The sequence below is a fragment of the Vanellus vanellus genome (genome assembly GCF_965231255.1).
Source record: "Vanellus vanellus genome assembly, chromosome: 6".
NCBI classification, from domain to species: domain Eukaryota; kingdom Metazoa; phylum Chordata; class Aves; order Charadriiformes; family Charadriidae; genus Vanellus; species Vanellus vanellus.
Window position 1 is genome coordinate 36845655 of NC_138911.1, and position 19482 is coordinate 36865136.

A 19482-nucleotide genomic window follows, 5' to 3' on the forward strand; every position below is an offset into this window, starting at 1 on the left:
TGGGGAGGACTGGCTGAAAAGCTGCCCAGCAGAAAAGGACCTGGGGGTGTTGATTGATAGCTGGCTGAACATGAGCCAGCAGTGTGCCCAGGTGGCCAAGAAAGACAAAGGCACCCTGGCCTGCATCAGGAATAGTGTAGCCAGTAGGGCTAGAGAAGTGACTGTCCCACTGTACGCAGCACTGGTGAGGCTGCACCTGGAGTACTGTGTTCAGTTTTGGATGCCACAGTATGAGAAGGACATTGAGGTGCTGGAGCATGTCCAGAGAAGGGCAACGAAGCTGGTGAAGGGTCTTGAGAATAAGTCTTATGAGGAGTGGCTAGGGGACTTGGGGTTATTTATCCTGGAGAAGAGGAGGCTGAGGGGAGACCTTATTGGTCTCTACAACTACCTGAAAGGAGGTTGTAGAGGGGTGGGCATTGGTCTCTTCTCCCGAGTTACAACCAATAGGACAAGAGGAAATGGCGTCAAGTTGCACCAGGGGAGGTTTAGGTTAGACATTAGGAAAAATTTCTACACAAAAAGTGTTATCATAGACTGGGACAGGTTGCCCCAGGAAGTGGTTGAATTGCCATCCTTGGATGTATTTAAAAGCTGTCTAGATATGGTGCTCAGGGACATAGTTTAGAAGTGGGCCTGGTAGAGTTAGATAGCAGTTGGACTTGATGATCTTAAAGGTCTTTTCCAGCCATAAAGATTCTATGATTCTGAAAGAAAACTATTTTGCTGTGGACTACTGGAGAAGTTATGATGACAATGTTCTTGGGCTCACTTATAGTAAATAAAAGCTTTTATCTGTCCCTGATGCCAGAATTAAATGTGCTTTAGGTTTTAGTGATACAGAACACAGATTTCAGTTAGCAATATCTATACCTTTCACTGCATACTAGAGTATCATAATATCGCAAAGACAGCCCCACTGTGTGCTACTTCTGAAACAGCTGAACTTTAATGCAAGGTAGGCAGATAGTCCTTCTAGGCAGATGATCAGTGCTTACTGTGTTTCAGCATTCCCCTAAATAGGAAAACACCAAAATCTTTAATAAGTAGAAAGGCTGAGCTATTACTTGTAGAACTGAGGCTCAAAGCTACACAAATCAAAGTGTGCTTCTGCTCAGAAGAATGCCACCAGCTAATAACATTTTCTGACTTACCAGACTTGATGTTTTTATATATTATCAAGATATATGTTCATTGCTTTTCTTACTGGAACAACTAATTTTGGTCCACTGTTAAAGTCTTCCAGAGTAAAAACAACAACAAAAAATCTAACAGTTTCACTTACACATAGATGACAGTGCGAGATTGCTGCCAATCAGCTTGCAAATTATCTGTACAAACAACTAATGATAAACCTAGGCATGGTTCTGAAATTAAATTTTAGACTCTTTGATGACTTTTAACTCCTTTAGGGACTACAGGGTGAAAATACAGGGAGGAGAAATTAAGTTATTAAAAATTATGAAATACCTAAATTTTCCTGGACTGGCTCACTTCTTTGTCTGAAAAGAAGAAAAAGGGAAGAGGAGTTTGGCCGTTTTGGATCTCTACCCAGAATCACAGTCAGGGTACTGATGAAACTCAGGTACTGGTGCATTGTTATGCACTGCCTGATGCATATATCCATTCATCAGTGTCAAATTTCCTGGACTGAATGTGAAACCTCTAATTTGGGTTGCAAAGTCATGCACCTGTGTATAGTATGCTTCACTGGAATATATGAGCACTTCCACAAGCATAAATGCAATTATTTTCAGAGTATTAGTAAGCAATTGGAAAAATTCTCACCAGCACAGCTGTAGGTCAAGAAAAGACTTTATCAATCATCTTTGTGAAGTACAGTGAGATTGTTGGTCCCATTTAAAATGGGGAGCAGAGGCACAAGGGAAAGGCCACAGAAGTTGTGGTACTCAAAATGAGACAACTAGGACCTTTTTTTCCAAAAAACTTATTAGCTTTACTTAGTACTTTGCATCATCATTAACAACTTCCATCAGTATGCCTCCTTATTTGCCCCTACTACATATCCATACTATGATCGGAATGATGCAGAGGTGCTGTGAAAGAAATTGTATCTTGTTTCATAGTTAAAGTCAATATTGACATCCATACATATAATGAGACAAATGAATCTCCTCATTTTGGATTACACAATTCTTCAAGAGGCATCTCTACATGGGAACACTGTCATAACTGCAGTGGCTTAAGGACACAGGCAAGATGTACAGGTGGAGATAAGACCTTTCATTAGACCAACTAGTATAATATAGGAAAAAGTCAACCGATTTCCAGATGCTGCTATTCTTAAAGTTTAGTAAAGCTTTCAACATAATTTCCTACAATATTCCTGTATTCAATTTGGGACACTGAGGCATGGATGGGTGGACAACTAGATACCCATCTTGTAAAAAGCTGTTTGAATGGTTAGGCTCAGAGGATATGGGTTGTACTCTAAACTGGAGGCTGGCAGCCTGGCACAGGGATCTATCCTGGGACCTGTCCATTTCAACACTGTTATCAACAATCTGGGGGAGGCGATGAAGCGCATTCTCCTCAAGTGCGCAGGCAACATCAAATTCATAGAATCATAGAATGGTTTAGGTTGGAAAGGACCTTGAAGATCATCGAGTTCCAACCCCCCTGCCATAGGCAGGGACATCTCCCACTAGACCAGGTTGCCCAAGGCCACGTCCAGCCTGGCCTTGAACACCTGCAGGGATGGGGACTCAACAACCTCTCTGGGCAACCTGTTCCAGTGCCTCACCACTCTCAGAGTGAAAAATTTCTTCCTAATGTTTAATCTAAACCTGCCCTCTTCCAGTTTAAAGCCATTCCTGCAACTCTGTTAGCGTGGCTCCTTTGGATCGTAAGTTATATTTTAAAGTAATCATCTACTGATTGAAGCTCTGAGAGCAGAAGTAGTATCTTGCCTTTCCACCGAGCAAATCTCTGATCCTCTGAGGACACAAAACAGCCATGAATCTATTTCACAGTGGGAGACCATTTCATCTGCAGGATGTCACGTTCAAGGATGAGTATGTCAGACTGCTGTGTGGGCATGTAAGTTATAACTGGATTTTTGTATGAGATTGTGTACTGTAAGATTTGCACATGAATTACCTTCTGACCACAAAGCTAGAGAGTATTCTTTCTGTCAAACCTCCGTTTATTGGTGTGTGTATGCACGCACATGAACTTCTCAAGGAAAAATGTTAAAGAAAGAGCAGAGATAGCTGGGATGTACTTCTCTGAAGTATAATTCAGCCAGGAGGTTGGCTTAACAACAGAATTGCCACACATAATACCACAGACCACATGACCTTTGGATATATATTAATGTATTTGTGTTTCTTAAACCACAGTAACCTTCAAGCTCTATGCTAGGAATGAGCTTAAAACTTACTCAGAAGAACATCACCTACTGAATCACTGATGTGATTTCCAGGAGTATGAAGGGTTTTTCCTTTTATCTGGCGGTCTTCTGCAAAGCAAAAGTCAGGTTGGCACAGCTCCTGGTGTGATAATGGTAGTTACCACTGCCTCTGAGAAAAAAGTGTCCTTTGTAAAATTGATCATTTTGGAGTCGTAGAGAGAAATGTGCCCTGGTTGTTGGCAGAGAATTAACTTTGAATACCTGAACCTTAGCAGTTAGTCTGAAAATCAAAGAAACCGTTTATGAAAACTGTCTGGATCTCGGTGTGAGGCACAATGGTATTATGATGCCTAAGTAATTTTTAAGAACATAAATTGAGCTCTCAAAATAAGCTGTTGACAATGCAGCAGCCAAAGTGCCCTGCGACCCAGTACTTTTGTACTGCTCCATTGAGTTTATTTCTCAACAAAAGACCATTTGCTCAAACTGTAAGTTACAGGATATGGGGTGAGTTTGCCCTTTTGGATTTTCTGCCTGGTCCTTTCTCCTCAGAATCACAGAATGGTCAGGGTTGGAAGGGACTTCTGGAGATCAGCTAGTCCAACTCCCCTGCCAGAGCAGGGTCACCTACAACAGGTTGCACAGGACAGCGTCCAGGTGGGTTTTGAACATCGCCAGAGTGGGAGACTCCACCACCTCTCTGGGCAGCCTGTGCCAGTGCTCTGCCACCCTCAAAATAAAGAAGTCCCTCCTCATGTTTAGAGGGAACGTTCTGTGCTCAAGTTTATGCCCATTACCTCTTGTCCTGTCACTGGGCACCACTGAAAAAAAGACTGGTCCCATCTACCTGGCACCCTCCCTTTAAGTATTTATAAGCATTGATAAGATTCCCCCCTCAGTCTTTCCTCATAAGAAAGATGCTCCAGTCCCCTAATCTTCTTTGTAGCCCTTTGCTGGACCCTCTCCAGCAGCTCCCTGTCCTTCTTGAACCGGGGAGCCCAGAACTGGACGCAATACTCCAGATGCGCCTCACCAGGGCAGAGTAGAGGGGGAGGACGACCCCCCTCGAAGGAGCTGCCAACGCTGAGTCAGAAGAGCTCTCAGAAACTCCTAATTAAGACACAAGGACCATGAAAACTACTGGGCGCCCTTTCCTTGCCCTGCGATGGAACTGGAGGGACAGCCCAAGGTGCTAAATGAGCACAGGGGCTTCAAAAATAACAGCTGCGAACGCGGCTGCCTCAGCTTTGCGTCTCCACCCCAGCACCGCGCAGACCCTCACTGCCAGCTGTGCCCGCCACGGGGGCGGGGAGCGGAGCGCAGCGTGATCCCGCCGACGCGGAGCTGAACTACCTGAGCACCGACCCCACCGCCGGCCCTCCGGGGCTGTGCGCCGAGGGGGCCTGGGGGCCGTCCCGCCCCGGCCTTCCCTCCAACCCATTCGCCCCACGGCGACCGCTCACCACCGCCCCCTCCTCCCCCGGGTGGCGGCGCGGAGGGACCCCCGCTGGGACCCCGCCCCCTCGGCCGGCCAGCCAATCAGCGCGCGCGGGCCCGGGCCGCGCGTGGGTCCACCCCACCCGCAGTCACGTAACCCCGGAGGGCGGGGGTACAGGGGCCGGCAGCGGTCCGTGGCGACCTGTAGCTGCGGTGCGGTCAGGAGCTCAGTTGCGTTTGTGTGTGTCCCGGTCCCCGCCCCGGCACAGGTGCCCCGGCGGCGGTTGTCCTCGGCCAGCGGGGGCCGCGGGTGGGAGTGCCGGCTGCTGCCGGGCACGCGTGAAGCCCCGGCGCGGCTCAGCCCGCTGTGGGGAGGGGGCTTTGCCGGGCCTGCCCCGCCTTGCCCGCCCCGCCCCGCCCCGGCCCGGCCCTGCTCTGCTCTGCCGGGTGGGAGTTGCGCCGTGGAAAAAGTTGCGGCTGCTTCGCAGCCTTTGGCGGCGCGAGCGGGAGAGCGCATTTTCGGTACCTGGTAAATCCGGTGGCTTCAGAGAAGAGCAGCCCCGAGAGCTCAGTACTTCCTTCTGCCGATAAGATCTTCGCCTGCGCTCGTCACGGGTGGCGGCTGCCGCCGCCGCTGCCCCACTTGAATTGGTTTCGGGCTCCTCCCGCGGCGAGACGGGGAGCGGGAGAGCGGCGAGGCGGGCGGAGGCGATGCGCGGGGCCGCGCCGCTCCCCCCGGCCCCCTGCGCCCCGCGTCGCCCCGCTCCCTGCGCTGCTGGCGGAGCCGGCCGGCCGGCGGAGCCGCGGCGGGCGCCGACATGGGAACCTTAGGGAGGAGGAGAGAAAACCAGTGAGTTTCGTCCGGGCTGTTTCACCCTCCCGCCGCGGGGCGGGCGGCGGTCCGGCGGCGGCTCTCGGGGTCACACGCTGCCCCGGCGGGGGCGGGTGGGATGCGCGGCCGCCGTGCTGCCCCCGCGGCGGGGTTGTCCCGGCGTGGGGCTTCCGCGGGGTGGGGGGAGTGTGGGGGTAGCCGGGGCGGCTGGGGCTCCGCGGGGGCCGGCCGAGGTGGGAAAGGGGGGGGGAAGAAGCGCGGGAGGGGGTGCGTGGGGGAACGCGGGTGTTTGTTTCACCCTTTTTAGGGTCGGGGTGCGCCGGGCAGGTGGGTCGGCAGGCGCTGGGAAGAGCCTGGCGTTACGGGCTGGGCGGGAGGGGGAGGGCTCGGCGGCCGCCCGGGCTCCGGTTACCTGCGGCACCGCCGGCGGGCCGCCCCGGGGCGGGTGAGCTGCGGCCGGGTCCGGGGAGCGAGGCTGTCCGCTGCTCGCCAGGGAAGCGCCACCTGCCCCGTGGGCCGCTTCCCGAGCTGGTGGTGGTCATTTCGTTTGTGGTTTCTTCCCCGCCGCCAGATCGGGTGCGGTGGAAATACGCGGTGCTCGTCCCGCGGCCCCCCTCCCTCTCCCCCCCAGCTTTAATCTATTTTTCATGTCAAGTAACTGCTGCGAGGCGATCTGTGCTAACGAACGGTTAGTTTCAGACGTCACACCGGCTGAGTTTTGCCTGCCCGGTGTTGCCAAGTCCGCCACAGTGTCATGGTAAAGTTTTTTTAGGGGTGCGGACGCTTTAGTTTTTCTACACTCTGTTGCCAAGACCTGAAATATCTTCTGCCGTAATTCCTGCTTTATTAGTACTGCGTTGCTAAGATCCTCTGCCCTGTGTTGAAGAGGCACGGGAAAAAAGTTAGGAGAGGGGCTGAAGCTTGCAGAAAGAAACCCCTGAAAGCTGCTCAGGCCCCTGCTCTTCTTTTTTTGTGTGTGAGAACAGGAAGTCGGATCACAAAAGCTAAGAGGGAAATTTAGAGAAAGGGGGAAGGGAAGAGAACGTTCTGTCAGCCTCACCTCGGAGGAGCTGGGTGGTTGGTGGTCGCTGCCCCTTGCAGGGTCAGGCCCTTATCTTCCCAAACTGTGGAGGCCTGGGGTCAGTGTTGGGTTGTTGAGTGACATCACGGGCAGTTTTGTGGCTTTCCCAGCACTCAAATGAGACAGAAAATTAAGATAAGGCTCGAAATTCACTGCGATGAGGTAGGGTCCAGTCTGTCTTTGTAAGGCACGCGTATTTCCAAATTCATCTAGGAGTGCCTATACAGGGATGTTTGGGTCTTTACCTTCCCTATCTGTATGTAATACGCACACTAGATAAATTTCTATGCCTTTTGTTCCCAGGACTGTCAGCTTATCAATAAAGTCTCGCATAGCGTTCTAAGAAAAGTTTTATGAAAGCTTAAGATAGCATCTTAAAGATGCTGGAGTCGCTGTGGAGTGTAAACTGTCCCTGAAATAAATCCAAGTTGTATTGAAATAGCAGTGGTTGTTGCCCTTTTGTCAACTGTATGGTTATACTCTCAAGTCAGATTTTGAACTAGTTCCTGTTACTTGCAGGCAAAAATGTTTCAGCACTTTTCGTTTGTATAATAATGTGCCTATTTACTATTTCATACAGAATTATGAACTTGTATGCAGTGAACAGCCTTTAATATTATCTGTAAACACACACATTCTTGAAATCTAAGATATATGATCAAAATACAAGCCTAAGACTAGATATGTGCTTTATTTTGGTCTTTTTCCTTTATCATTAAAGACGTTAATTTAGTCATGTATGCAACTTTAAAATAACTTGGGAGATAATAGTATAGAACAGGTGCAAATTAATATTTTTTTTAATTGTGGAATACTCCACTGTAAAATTGCACCGATATTTTGTTTACTTAATAGTGACTTTCCAAATGAAAATAATAAAGCTAGTCTGGTGTTTTCCAATGTGTGTAATATGTGATCATAGTTATATATTTTTTTGCCTCCTTTACTTTTGGTGGACACATGGACACACAATATGTGATGGTAGATTACTGCATAATGATATTCCTGTTACATAGTTTGAGGAGTTTTTATGCTTGTGCTGTAATCGTAACTCCCCAACAAGGAAACAAGACTTCTCGTAATCTTGACAGATCATTCAAGGAGCTCTATAACCGTGCGCTCTACAATCCAAATTTAGCAGGGAAAAAAAAAAGTGACTTACTGAACAGTCTCTTTGGCGTAAGTATTAAGTGGGAGGGTTATCTCAGCACCCTAGCTACTGGGATTTAATTGTCCTTTAAATCTCTCCTCCTTTCCCATGCAGCGTAAAATTTACCACTCAATCTTCTTGTATTTATTTCACTATTGTGCTTTCTTTTAGGCAACCTGCCCAAGCATGCAGCACTGCTCCTGAATCAGCACTTGAGCTGAAGCAGATCAGTCATTGTCCCAGCCTTTCAAATCTTGCCCAGGTCACGATGGTGCCATTGGGGCACTTGGCCAAAGGGGCCACTTTGGAGGATCTTCTTGAAACCTGCATTCAGTCCTTTGGTGAGTGTCTGGAGTTTTTTTAGAATCGTATTAATTTGTTTCTGTCCTGGCTATGTTTAGATCACTTACTAGTGAATTGCATTGATTTATTAGTGGAGTAGGAAGGCACAACTGAGAATTTTTTATACTGTAGGTCATTGCATCTTTTTGTAGGTTTGTGGATCTGTTTATGCATATGTGTGTAATACTTGCGAAGAGATTAGTGTAACTACTGCTTTTTCTTGAGAGAATAAGGCAAACACCAGTCATCTGTAATTCTGTGTGTGTGTTTGTTGTTGTTCCTTCAAGTACCAATTTGGTAAACTTTAGCAAGTAATCATTATATTTTGCGTATTGCAAGAATATTGTCATAATGTGTGTAAACAACGTGTTTCATATAAACATTTTGAAATTAACAGGGCTATTTTTAAACTAGGTGAAATAACATTGGATTGCTTCTTTCATGAACAGTATAGATTTAAAATTGCTTCTCTACTAAAGGAAAAGAATCCAAACAAATCATAGCTGTGTACCTTTTTGAGCCTATCAGTTATCCTTATGTCTTTTTACAATAAGAATTGCTGTATATGGACAAGCGTGACTGTTGCCTGAGCCCTGTATCCCTTGTTTCCTTTTCCAACTTTTTCATTCGTAAATATGTTTTTTTTTATATATATTATTAAAATATGTTAGTACTGAAGGCACTCAACATGATTCTGAATAATTTGTTTGTAAGTAGTGCATCTGTTCGTTAATGCTGTCTTTCAGTGCTATGAGCTATTCCCAAAGCATATGTGGCAAAGTCTTAGTTGCAGAGTAGTCCTTAGAAAATAAATGTAGCTTAACACCCACTAACCTCTAAAATAATTAATCTATATAGTTAAATAGTAACACATAGTGCTGGTCTAGTGATACAGCACATAAATACTGTATAAACAATGACTAATCTTTCACATTCATTGGAAATGCTTTTTTTTTTTTTTAACTTTAAAGCCTTCTAATCAACATGTGCAGAGAAATACATGTCTGAGAAAAGTTGATAAGTTGATGAAACATGTAAATGTCAGTAATGTTTTGTTTCTTTTTGGCTTCTTTTCTCTTCTGTTTAATTATTGTAAAGAACATAACCACTGAATTGCTGTAAAGCCCGAATTCCTAACCAAATGTCGATTCGTATTTTTATAATTTTGGTTCACTGGGAGTGAGATAAGACATCTAAAGTGTGTGCAAGACCTCCATACAGTTTTAATATTGTGACTACTTAATGCATCTCCATTTATATGAAAAAATTGTATTGTAAATATAACATTACAAAAATCTAGTAAAATGATTACAGTGATGAATTTCAAGTGGTGTAGGTGAAACCTTGAATGGGAGACTATTGTTGGCTTAATTATTTTAATACTTTTTTTAATACTCTATGTATATCAGCATACACATGCTTATGTGTTCTCAGATTCCTGGGCATCCATATATTATAAGGACAAAGGTGCATGCAGACCTGTCCAGTTCAGTTATAGGCATGTGAATTTTTCTGGAGGGTTTCATATTTCAGTTAGAAAATTTACTGTAGTCCACTAAATAGATTTTTCTTGGACCTTGACAGCTGGTATGTAGGTCTAGCAGAGTCAATTGTAGTGCATGTGCAAAAGTAATCTTAAACTCACTGAGGACTGCTAGAATTATGGTGCGTGCTGCAGAAATTTAGACTCTTAATTGGGCTATTCATAGTTCTTAAGCTATGTTGGAATTTCCCAGTAGGGTATAAATTGTAAAGCACAACTGTTATAACTATAGATAACTGACATAATGAAGTTCCTTACAGAAGGTTCTTGTAGCTGCCAACAAAAACAGTGTGCAAAATTCATTCACATCATCCTGCTGATAAAGGAAGTGATGGAAAAATCTTTAATCTGGGAGTTTGAGGAGGGGTGGGTGTAGAGACAAACATGGTGGGAAAAAAGGCATAGTTGCTGAATGATTGTGAGTAAACTTGAGCGAGTTTCTTCTCATGCATAGTACTAAACTAAAGCTATTACCCTGTACTCTAATAGTTCTGTTCAGACTGAGGTTATATCTTTAGTCTCAGATATGATGATATTTTGTATATTATTCTAGAAATTCATTATTGTGATCTGAGCAAGTTTTATTTCGTTATTAAAAATACAGATCCCCCCAGCACAGATTTCCTGTGTATATTTTAAGTTTACTTTCTGGAAAAGCCCTTGATTCATTTGCTGTCTAAGGATAAGGAGAACAATAGGCAGTAGATAAGAGATGTGATGTGTCACATTTCAGAATATATACTGCATCATGTTAATATTATACTGCACTTGCTAATATTATGTATACAATTACAAATGGAATTCCTATATAAAATATGCAGCTGAATTTATGTTCCTGGACTCAATTATACAAGTTTGGAGAAAGCAAATAATGTGTAAGAGAGGCTGATGTCAGCAATGGTGTGTAAGGGGAAGTTGGCAGTCTTTTGCCATATATTCTCTGGAGAGAATATCACAAGAAGGTCTAACGAAGATGGTATTAAGAATTAATACACACTTACAGCTGTGAAGAACAAAAGTATAAGTTATTTATCTTGCAGTATGGATAAGGAGAAAAATGAGAAAGGGGAATATGATAAGTTGAATTTAAGAGTGAGAAGGCAAAACTTTGTCACAGTGGTGTCAATGGATTCCAGGGTGTTTTGTAGAAAGAGACAAGTTTTGTCCAGAGAGCCAAGTTCATCCAAAACCTATGCAAAGGAAGTGAGGAACAAATACTGGATCTTGGAGTTAGTGATATTGTCTGTGGGTCTACAAGAGTGCCGGGTGTAAGATGACCCTAGAATGTGGACAGAATTGCGTGAATTGCAATGGTGGTGTTGTACCTGCTAATTCCAAAAGTAAAGCGTTAGGAGGCCTTGTTTGTTTGTTTGTTTGTTTGTTTGTTCCCCCCCCCCCCCCCCCCCCCAGGAAAGACCAAAAGCTTGTTCAGTGTAGTTAACTTAAACATCTGCTTTGGTCGTCTTTAGCTTGAACTGATGAATGATAGGCATGTGCTTCAGAGACAGAATCAGTGAGAGTCATATGAGGTAGTGTGAAGTAATGTAGATGATCACCACATCTGTGAAATCGGCATTACACCAGTGTTTGTTCAATAGCATGATGAGAAAGAGATGCTGAAAGTAGAGGTTTCTTCAAGTCCCATGAAAGGTTGCATCAGGATGAACAAGATGAATCATCCTGGAAACGAATTGCTAAAAGTAAAGGCAACGGAAAAGCCAGGGTGTAAGCTAGGGCAAGAGTTCAGGAAGAATAACATGATGAGAGACTGAAGGAAGGAAGTGTCTTAGAAAGGAATATTGGTCCTGAGATTAGGAGAAGATTTGTAGATACTTGAGACCACTCTCATATATTTAAAGAGAAGAGATTTGGTTATACAGGACAGTGATTCAAAACATGTTCTACATGACTTGGAACGTCTCTCAACATTATAAGTAGCTACAGGATGCTGTTACTGGTATGATCTGGATTGACAAGAAGAGCTGTAGAGTGCAAGGAAATGCATCACATGTGATTGCCTTAGAAAAGAAGGGGAAGTGTAGCATACAGGTGGAGCTGACAATAACTTCTAAAGATGAGAAAGTGATTATGTGGAAAGAAAGAGAAGTCATAATAGGGAAGTGGAGAAAAAGATAAATCAAAGAAGGGAGGAGAGTGCGTGGAGAGGAAGAGCAGGAGGTAGGGCTAAAATGATTGAAAAGACTAGAAAATACAGAGGCTGTAGAAAGGTTAGATTCAGTGAAACCTCTTCATCAGAGAGGTTAATTCTGAACAGAAAGGTCGTAAAGAGAAAATTAAAGGTAGATGTTCAGTTGGCAACAAGATGGCTGAAGCTGTGAGTTCAGGGAAGCAAAGTAGTAATTAATAGAGACTGGCTTGGAATATGACAGCTTCAGGAGGGAGATGATTTATTCTGGAGGAAATCTTCATTAGTGACTGATTCTGGAGTGGAATTGTAAGTAGGACAGTGACTTTAACATCTTGCATCTTTGTTTTTCCATTATGTAGTATTTAAAATGACTGGAAAAGAATGTACTTTCAGAGAATTGTCTGCCAGTCAAAAGTCAGTGTGGCTTTGTCTCCTACTTTGTTGCTCGTTGTAAAGACACTTATTCTACCAGCTTTGCTGTTGAAACCAACAAAGTATGGTCTAGTTTGCTGGTCTGCGCTCATATTGACTATTTAATGCTGACAGTTTAGTAGAACACAGGAAGCGTATGCTTGGCAGCACAGCCCTACTTTTTGCTCTTTCTTCTTATAGTAATCTTTGCGATGATGCATAAATGCATGGTAATATATATTTAGTCCAGAAAGTGTTACAGGTCAGAGAGGAAAAAAAAAAATCTATCAGTGGTGTTCGCTTCACTGGATATCTTAATTTGTTAACTGCATATCTGTTAACTATAGAAATGAAATGTTTGTTCATAACACTTTTCACCCTATGCTGTCCTCATGCTACTGTGAGCTTGACGTTTTGACTATTGTGTTCGCAAGTCAGTTTCTGTTCTAGCAGATTTTTTTTCTACTTGTATCTTCACTATATGCTTGTGCATGGTAAGAGCCCCTGTTTTTTTCCTTTGACTGTAAGTGTCTATAAATGTATCTTTTTTTTTTAAATTTTGAGTAAAGCTTAAGTGTGCTTATTTTTTTAAGTAAATACACCTTTCAAAGATTCAGTGAACTATTTTAACATGTATTCAAGCTTATAGGCCATGCAGGGTCAGAGGGCTTTTTCCTTGCCTGTACAAAACATTTGTTTAAATTGTTTTTACAAGTGTTTAAAAACTGTATTGCAATTGGGACACACTGTATCTTCAGCATAGGGTCAATTTGTTATCTCCCTGCTTTGTCTGCCATAAAGTCCTGAAATGTTACTTAGAACTACCTAACAAACAATGCCAAGAGTCCACTTGAAAGTCAGGATTTATACAAACGCTTTTGTCTTCCTAAAAACATCTGAGGGTCATTTTAGGGATCTCTCACCTCTTAAGTGTCAAAATTTTAGTATTATGACGGTCTTTCTGTCCTTAACCTTTGAGTGCAAGATCTTACTCATTTGCCTCTTATATTTGAGTGCTGGAAGCGTGTTCACTGTAGCATGCAGAAGACCTGTGCTTGTCCTACAATTCGGGCACTTCAGTTACTGCTAGACAAGATGAGTGCTCAATGGAAAAAAATAAATCATGAGACATCATTTTTAAATGCATGTTACTGTGCAGTGTCCCTGTGTCTGGTTTCTTAAGAGAGACGTAAGTAAAGGGCTTTAGGAAAGTAACCGAAATGTTTCCCAGAGTATGTATCATAATTTTACGTGGAAGCTCAGCCACGATAAACAATGGAGTTAGGTGTTTATACTGCTATGTCAGTCTTCAATACGAAAAAAAAAAATTAAAATAAGATTTAAACCCATGGCTACTACTCTTCAAAGAAGTTAAAAATAATAGCCTCAAGGATTAGCAATGTTTTTAATAGAATTTATGTGAACCTAGTGCAATTTGCAACTTCCAATGGTCATAATGCTCTTAACTGGGTCAAAGAATAGGTTGTAATGTAAATTGTTCTGCAGTGCAACTGGCTTGGTGTCTCAATGTGTGATAAAGTGAGATGTTTGTAAACAAATCTTAGAAATTCTGGAAACCACTTTTAGACTGATCTGGATGAAAGATGCCACGACGTTGTTTTGATAGAAATCAGAAATCTGGCAAAGGGGCTGGCGCTGCTGCCTCTTAGGTGCTAGCTGCCTAAAACTGTACAAGTTAATCATAAGTAACATTTTCTAGAATTAAAAAATAACTACATTAGCAGAGCTATCTAGTTCTGTGAACTGATAATATTTTTATAGCTCATTTTTGTATCAATATCATGCAAAAATATTGAGTCTTAGGAATTCTTTGAGAGCCATGTAAGTATTGCATCCATTTTGTGAACTATGAAACAGGCAAGTTACAGTTCACTCATTAGGAGAACTATTGGCATCCTCTCCTCTAAAATACAGAAAATTTGAAATTTTATCCATTTTTTTTTTTTTCCCCTTTCAGTTACCCAGGAAAAACCCACTCTACTCTTAAGTACATTCTTCCAGTCTACTTAAAACATACAATAACTAGTAAAATAATCATAGTTCAAGTACCGAGTTTGTCTTTATCCTTCTACCAAATTTACCATATACCAAATTCTAACATAGAACTGTGACTCAAAAGTGTCTTTCAAGGCATATGTATACCCACAGAAAGCAACTTTGGTCAGTTACTTTTTTCTGTTATGTTTGCCTGACCAGTCATTTGTTTTTATCTCATGCTCCACAAACTTGCAGGGTTCCACCTCTTGCCTCTGAAGCTTAGGCTGAGTGTTGCGGTCTCCAGTTCCCCCAAAAGTAGTTAAAATTTGTTCACGGGATTGTTCTGTATTAAAATGTTGTTGACCATCGTGCGCTAAGTAATCCGGGTGCGATTTGGTCAAATACAGCGCAGAAGCTTTAGTATTGATTGGCAACAGAAACTACGTTAATGATCAATTAATGACATTGTGGGAACAGAAGAGTCATTACTGCTCTGTAGAATGCATGACGTGGGAACAGAAGAGTAGTTACTGCTCTGGAGAATACTAAGTGCTGTTTAGCTAACTATTAGAGTTAATTGTGATTGTACCAAAAAGAAAATAGATTTCTTTTTAACCTGATGTCTGTGGAAAAAATTCTTCCCGAAGAAAAGAAACTTTAGATATCTTTCCATATATTTTAAAGTTCTATTTAGCTATTTTGACTTCAGTCTTTTCAATATAATTTTCCAGAGTCAAGAAATAAGTAATAAAAGAAAATGAAGAAAAATTAAACTTCTTGCTTTATAAAGCAATCTCCCATTTACTTATTTACCATAGGGGTATGACAGAAAATTCTGTCTTCATGCTTCTAAACATAACTTCAGCAAAAACAATATAACTTTTATTTAGCAATGCAAAAAAGCTTAGATAGTAATAGAAAATACCTCATTCTTCATGTTGTATGAATTTAATTATTTCTTCTCTTCCTCAATCTGTGTATGCAGTTGAAGCAAGAAATAAGGCACTTGTTCTTTAGGCTTCCCCATGCATTTTACTTTATATGTTATTTGGTTTGGTTTGTGTGTGCTTCAGCGTGAAGTCTTCCAGTGTTTTGTTGCATATCGCCAAGCGTGAAGACATACTTTTGCATTGCTTTTAAAAAAAGTCTGAAAAAGATGGGGCTTCCCTTAGACTGTTACACAGTTCGGTAGAACTTTCTGTTATGCAGGACAGGCTAAGATAACTTTCTAAACATGATACCATTTTTTTCCCCTGTTTCTGAGGTAAGAAGGTGCAAGTGCAACAGCTGGCAAAAGGCAAAGTTAAGAGGGTATATGTTGGGAGCTATTAAGATTATACTTGCATTGGAGATGACTTTAGGAATTGCCAAACACTATAGTTTTGATATTCAAATGTATATAGAGGTCATGTTAAGAAAAATTCAGTGCCTTGTGCCACCTACATTGTGATGAAAGGTCATTTAGAGATATGCTGCAATATCTTTCTTTCAAAATATGGAGCTCCTCTGGCAGAGAAAAATAGCGTGAGATGTCAAGAGCCTCCTTGCTATTTTAACCTTTACGGTTTTTTGGAACAAGATTCACCTTCAAAATATTCACTTTGGGTATGGGTGAGATTGTCTTCTTCCTTCCTCCAGGAGACTCAGTTATGTCAGTCTCCAGTATCTAGTGTTACTCTTTCAAAAGTATACATGAAAAAAACCCCAACAAACTACTTGTTTGTGTTGAATCACATAGAAAATAATCTGATACCTTTATTAGTAATATTAAGAAGTGCCCTGCAGCAGTACTTCAGAGGCATAAGCTCTGTGCTAGACCAACTGATACAATGGGGCCAATAAAGCTTGCACTTGAATACGTGGGGATGTTTGATGAAAATTTGGCATATGGCAGCTCGCTTGAATTGGCAGTTGGGGACCTGCTTCTGTATGCAGATATTTGACAGTGCAACCTGGTGATTCGGTGTGTGTTAGGTTTGGAGTGAAGCTGTGGAGGTGTTTGTTTGTTTTTTGTTTTTGTTTTTTTTAAACTTTGGTTCTTTTGTCCATGGTGAACAAGAGATGTTTCGGTTTAATGATGACCTGTTGTGGTTTAACCTCAGCCATCAGCCAAATGCCAAACGGTTGCTTGCTTCCCCCTGCCCAGTGGGATGGGGGAGAGAATTGGAAGGGCGAGAGAATTGGAAGGGCAAAAGTGAGAAAACTCGTGGGTTGAGATAAAGACAGTTTAAGTTTAAAAACAAAACAAACCCAAACAACAACAACGACAACAACCCAAACCCAACAAACAACAGAAAACACCAAATTGACAATCAAAAAAATCAAACAAAACCAAGAAAAACATGTGATGTGAAAAACTCTAATTGCTCATCACTAGCCAACTGATGCCCAGCCAGCCCCTGAGCAACAGCAGCCCTGGCCAATTTCCACCCAATTTTTATTGCTGAGCATGATGTGATATGGTATGGAGTATCCCTTTGGTCAGTTGGGGTCAGCTGTCCTGGCTGTGTCCCCTCCCAGCATCTTGCCTACCCCCAGCCAGCTTGCCGGTGGGGCAGTGTGAGAAGGCATGCCTCAACTGCTGGGATAGAAGATAGTTTGCCAGAGAGACTGTAAACACTAATTCCAGAAATATATCTAGAAGTTAGAGCAAAGACTAGGAAGCTGAGGTACGTAAGGCAAGGAAACCTGACACAGTAAGTCAGAAATAGTAGAGTAGGAGCGGCTTGGAGCATACATCAGTAATGAAAAGCAAGGCCAGGAACTGGGATCTAAGTGATCTGCAACATCTTCAAGTCCCTGAGAGGAAAGCAGCTTGGTGTCTTCTAGTCCATTGCAGTTTGAACCTTCAGATGGGGATGACTTTGTGCTTCCTTGGCTCTGATGACTGTCTGCCCCAGGATCAATCATGCACTTAGAGAGAACACTGCAGTTGTGGGATGAGTAAGTGCTGAGCATGCAGCTGGGTTCAATGGTCAAGTAGTGATACCAGCCTCAGAAGTTTCTGATTCTGTTCAGGGAATCTCATTTGTCTTATCCATCAGTGGTTATGCCAGCACAGCTGTGTTGCCAGGCATTACACTTGAATTATTCAAGAGTTGCCTGTAACTCATAAGCTGCACGTGGCTCCAGTAGCATGATTTAAAGCTTTGAAAAAGTCTTGAACGCTCAAATTATGTTTTGTAGGCTTTGGAGAAAAGGACTATTTCATTAAAAAGTTCTCATCTAAATTTGCTCAAATCAATATTTTAAACATGCTGTAGAACAATGTATGGGGGGGTGGTGGCGTAACTTTTTGTCTCGTTCTGTGTACTTGATCTGAATTTCCAAGGCTAATGGAATGTTTTCCACCCACGTTTCATTTGGTTTCTCTTGAAGTACATTTTAATTTCTCAAAATCATCCCATTTCCCTTTGACAAGAGCTTTTATCTTCTTGTTTTCATTTCAAAGAATTACCCACCTAGAGCTCTTTCTGCAAGATGTAGCTTTCCAAAAGCTGTTTCTGAGAGAGGGTAATGGCTTTCCCTTGAGGTTTTTCTCCCCTAATGTTCCCTACCCTCACACAGAACAGTCTTATCCTTTTTGGATTCATATTAGACTCGCTTGTGTCTTGGATATATCTGCATTGTTAATGAGTATTTGGAGGAACAGCAGTGGGTCCATGTCATTCTCCCCTCCCATTCTGTAGGGAGTCTGAAGGGGGAAGTGGACTTGGAGAAATGTCAAGTTTATAGGGTTTCTTCCAACATCTGTGTTTGCTTAACTTGTTTAGGGTTCTGTTGGTACAGGATCGATCACAAAATAGTATGATTCTTTCCTCTCTGGAAAATACAGATTTGCTCTCATTTTAATTTTGGAGTTTTTTCCTCCTAAGACCAATTACTTATGTAAATAAATTTATGTATGACTCGCTTATTGTCCATATATGCTTGTAACTATTAAAACAATTAAAAAAAAAAAAAAAGCTTTAGCACAATTCCCTGAGTATTTTGGTGCTGCCTACCAAACATTATAACATTCTTGTTGCATGAGGGGAACACCACCATCCTGTCTAGAATTAAATGTAAGTTGGAGAGCTCAAGACTCTATCTGCTACAGTGAAAATTAAAACAATCATTCTTTTAGCTAATTAGTGTGTCATCTTTGTAAGGACACTGTAATTAAGTTATGTTATTTCTGAAAGATATTAAGCACTTAAAATAATTATCTGAAATAAAGAAAAATTCACTAAGGACAGGTACAAATTTCTACACTTAGGGTGATCAGTTGTAAAAACAGTATGGTAAAGTCCTTGATATACAGCATTTCTGCATAAAAGGACCTCAATGTGAAGATGGATTTTAAAACTGAAAAGTGTGTGAAGATATTGTACCACTGCAGAAACTCTAAGGAGATAAATGCATGCGTAGAGGGATATGTGTGCTTATTTTTATTGTTTTATGTATAGCATGGCTTCACCAAGGGCAAGTCATGCCTGACAAATTTGGTGGCCTTCTACAAAGGGGTTACAGTGGTAGTGGACAAGGGAAGACCAACTGATGTCATTTATTTGGATTTGTGCAAAGCATTTGACACTGGTCTCTAAATTGAAGAGACATGGATTCGACAAATGCACCACTCGGTGGATAAAGAACTGGCTGGACGGTCGCACTCAAAGAGTTGCGGTCAATGGCTTGATGTCCAAGTGGAGAGCAGTGATGAATGGCGTTCCTTAGGGGTCGGTACTGGGGCCTGGACTGTTCAACGTCTTTGTCGGTGACATGGACAGTGGGGTCAAGTGCACCCTCAGCAAGTTTGCTGATGATACCAAGCTGTGTGGTGAGGTAGACAGGCTGGAGGGGAGGGATGCCATCCAGAGGGACCTGGACAGGCTGGAGAGGTGGGCCCAACCCAACCTCATGCAGTTCAACAAGGTCAAGTGCAAGGTCCTACATCTGGGTCATGGCAATCCCAAGCACAAATACAGGCTTGGCAGGGAATGGCTGGAGAGCAGCTCTGGGGAGAAGGACCTGGAGGTGCTGATTGACGAGAAGCTCAACATGAGCCAGCAATGTGCGACTGCAGCCCAGAAGGCCAACCGTATCCTGGGCTGCATCAAAAGAAGTGTGGCCAGCAGGTCAAAGGAGGTGATTCTGCCCCTCTACTCCACTCTTGTGAGACCCCAC

General features: G+C 42.7%; 1 protein-coding gene across 1 annotated transcript in view; it reads left to right on the forward strand.

Annotated features, from left to right (window-relative positions):
* Window positions 1-5628: 5628 nt before the first annotated feature.
* RASGRP1 (RAS guanyl releasing protein 1) overlaps window positions 5629-19482 on the forward strand; it is a gene marked incomplete at its 5' end in the record, with an annotated part of 40789 nt that continues 26935 nt past the window's right edge. The window contains 2 exons of the mRNA XM_082485302.1: window positions 5629-5660; window positions 8045-8214. Of these exons, the coding sequence (XP_082341428.1) occupies window positions 5629-5660; window positions 8045-8214 (202 nt within the window). The remainder of the gene's footprint in view (window positions 5661-8044; window positions 8215-19482) is intronic.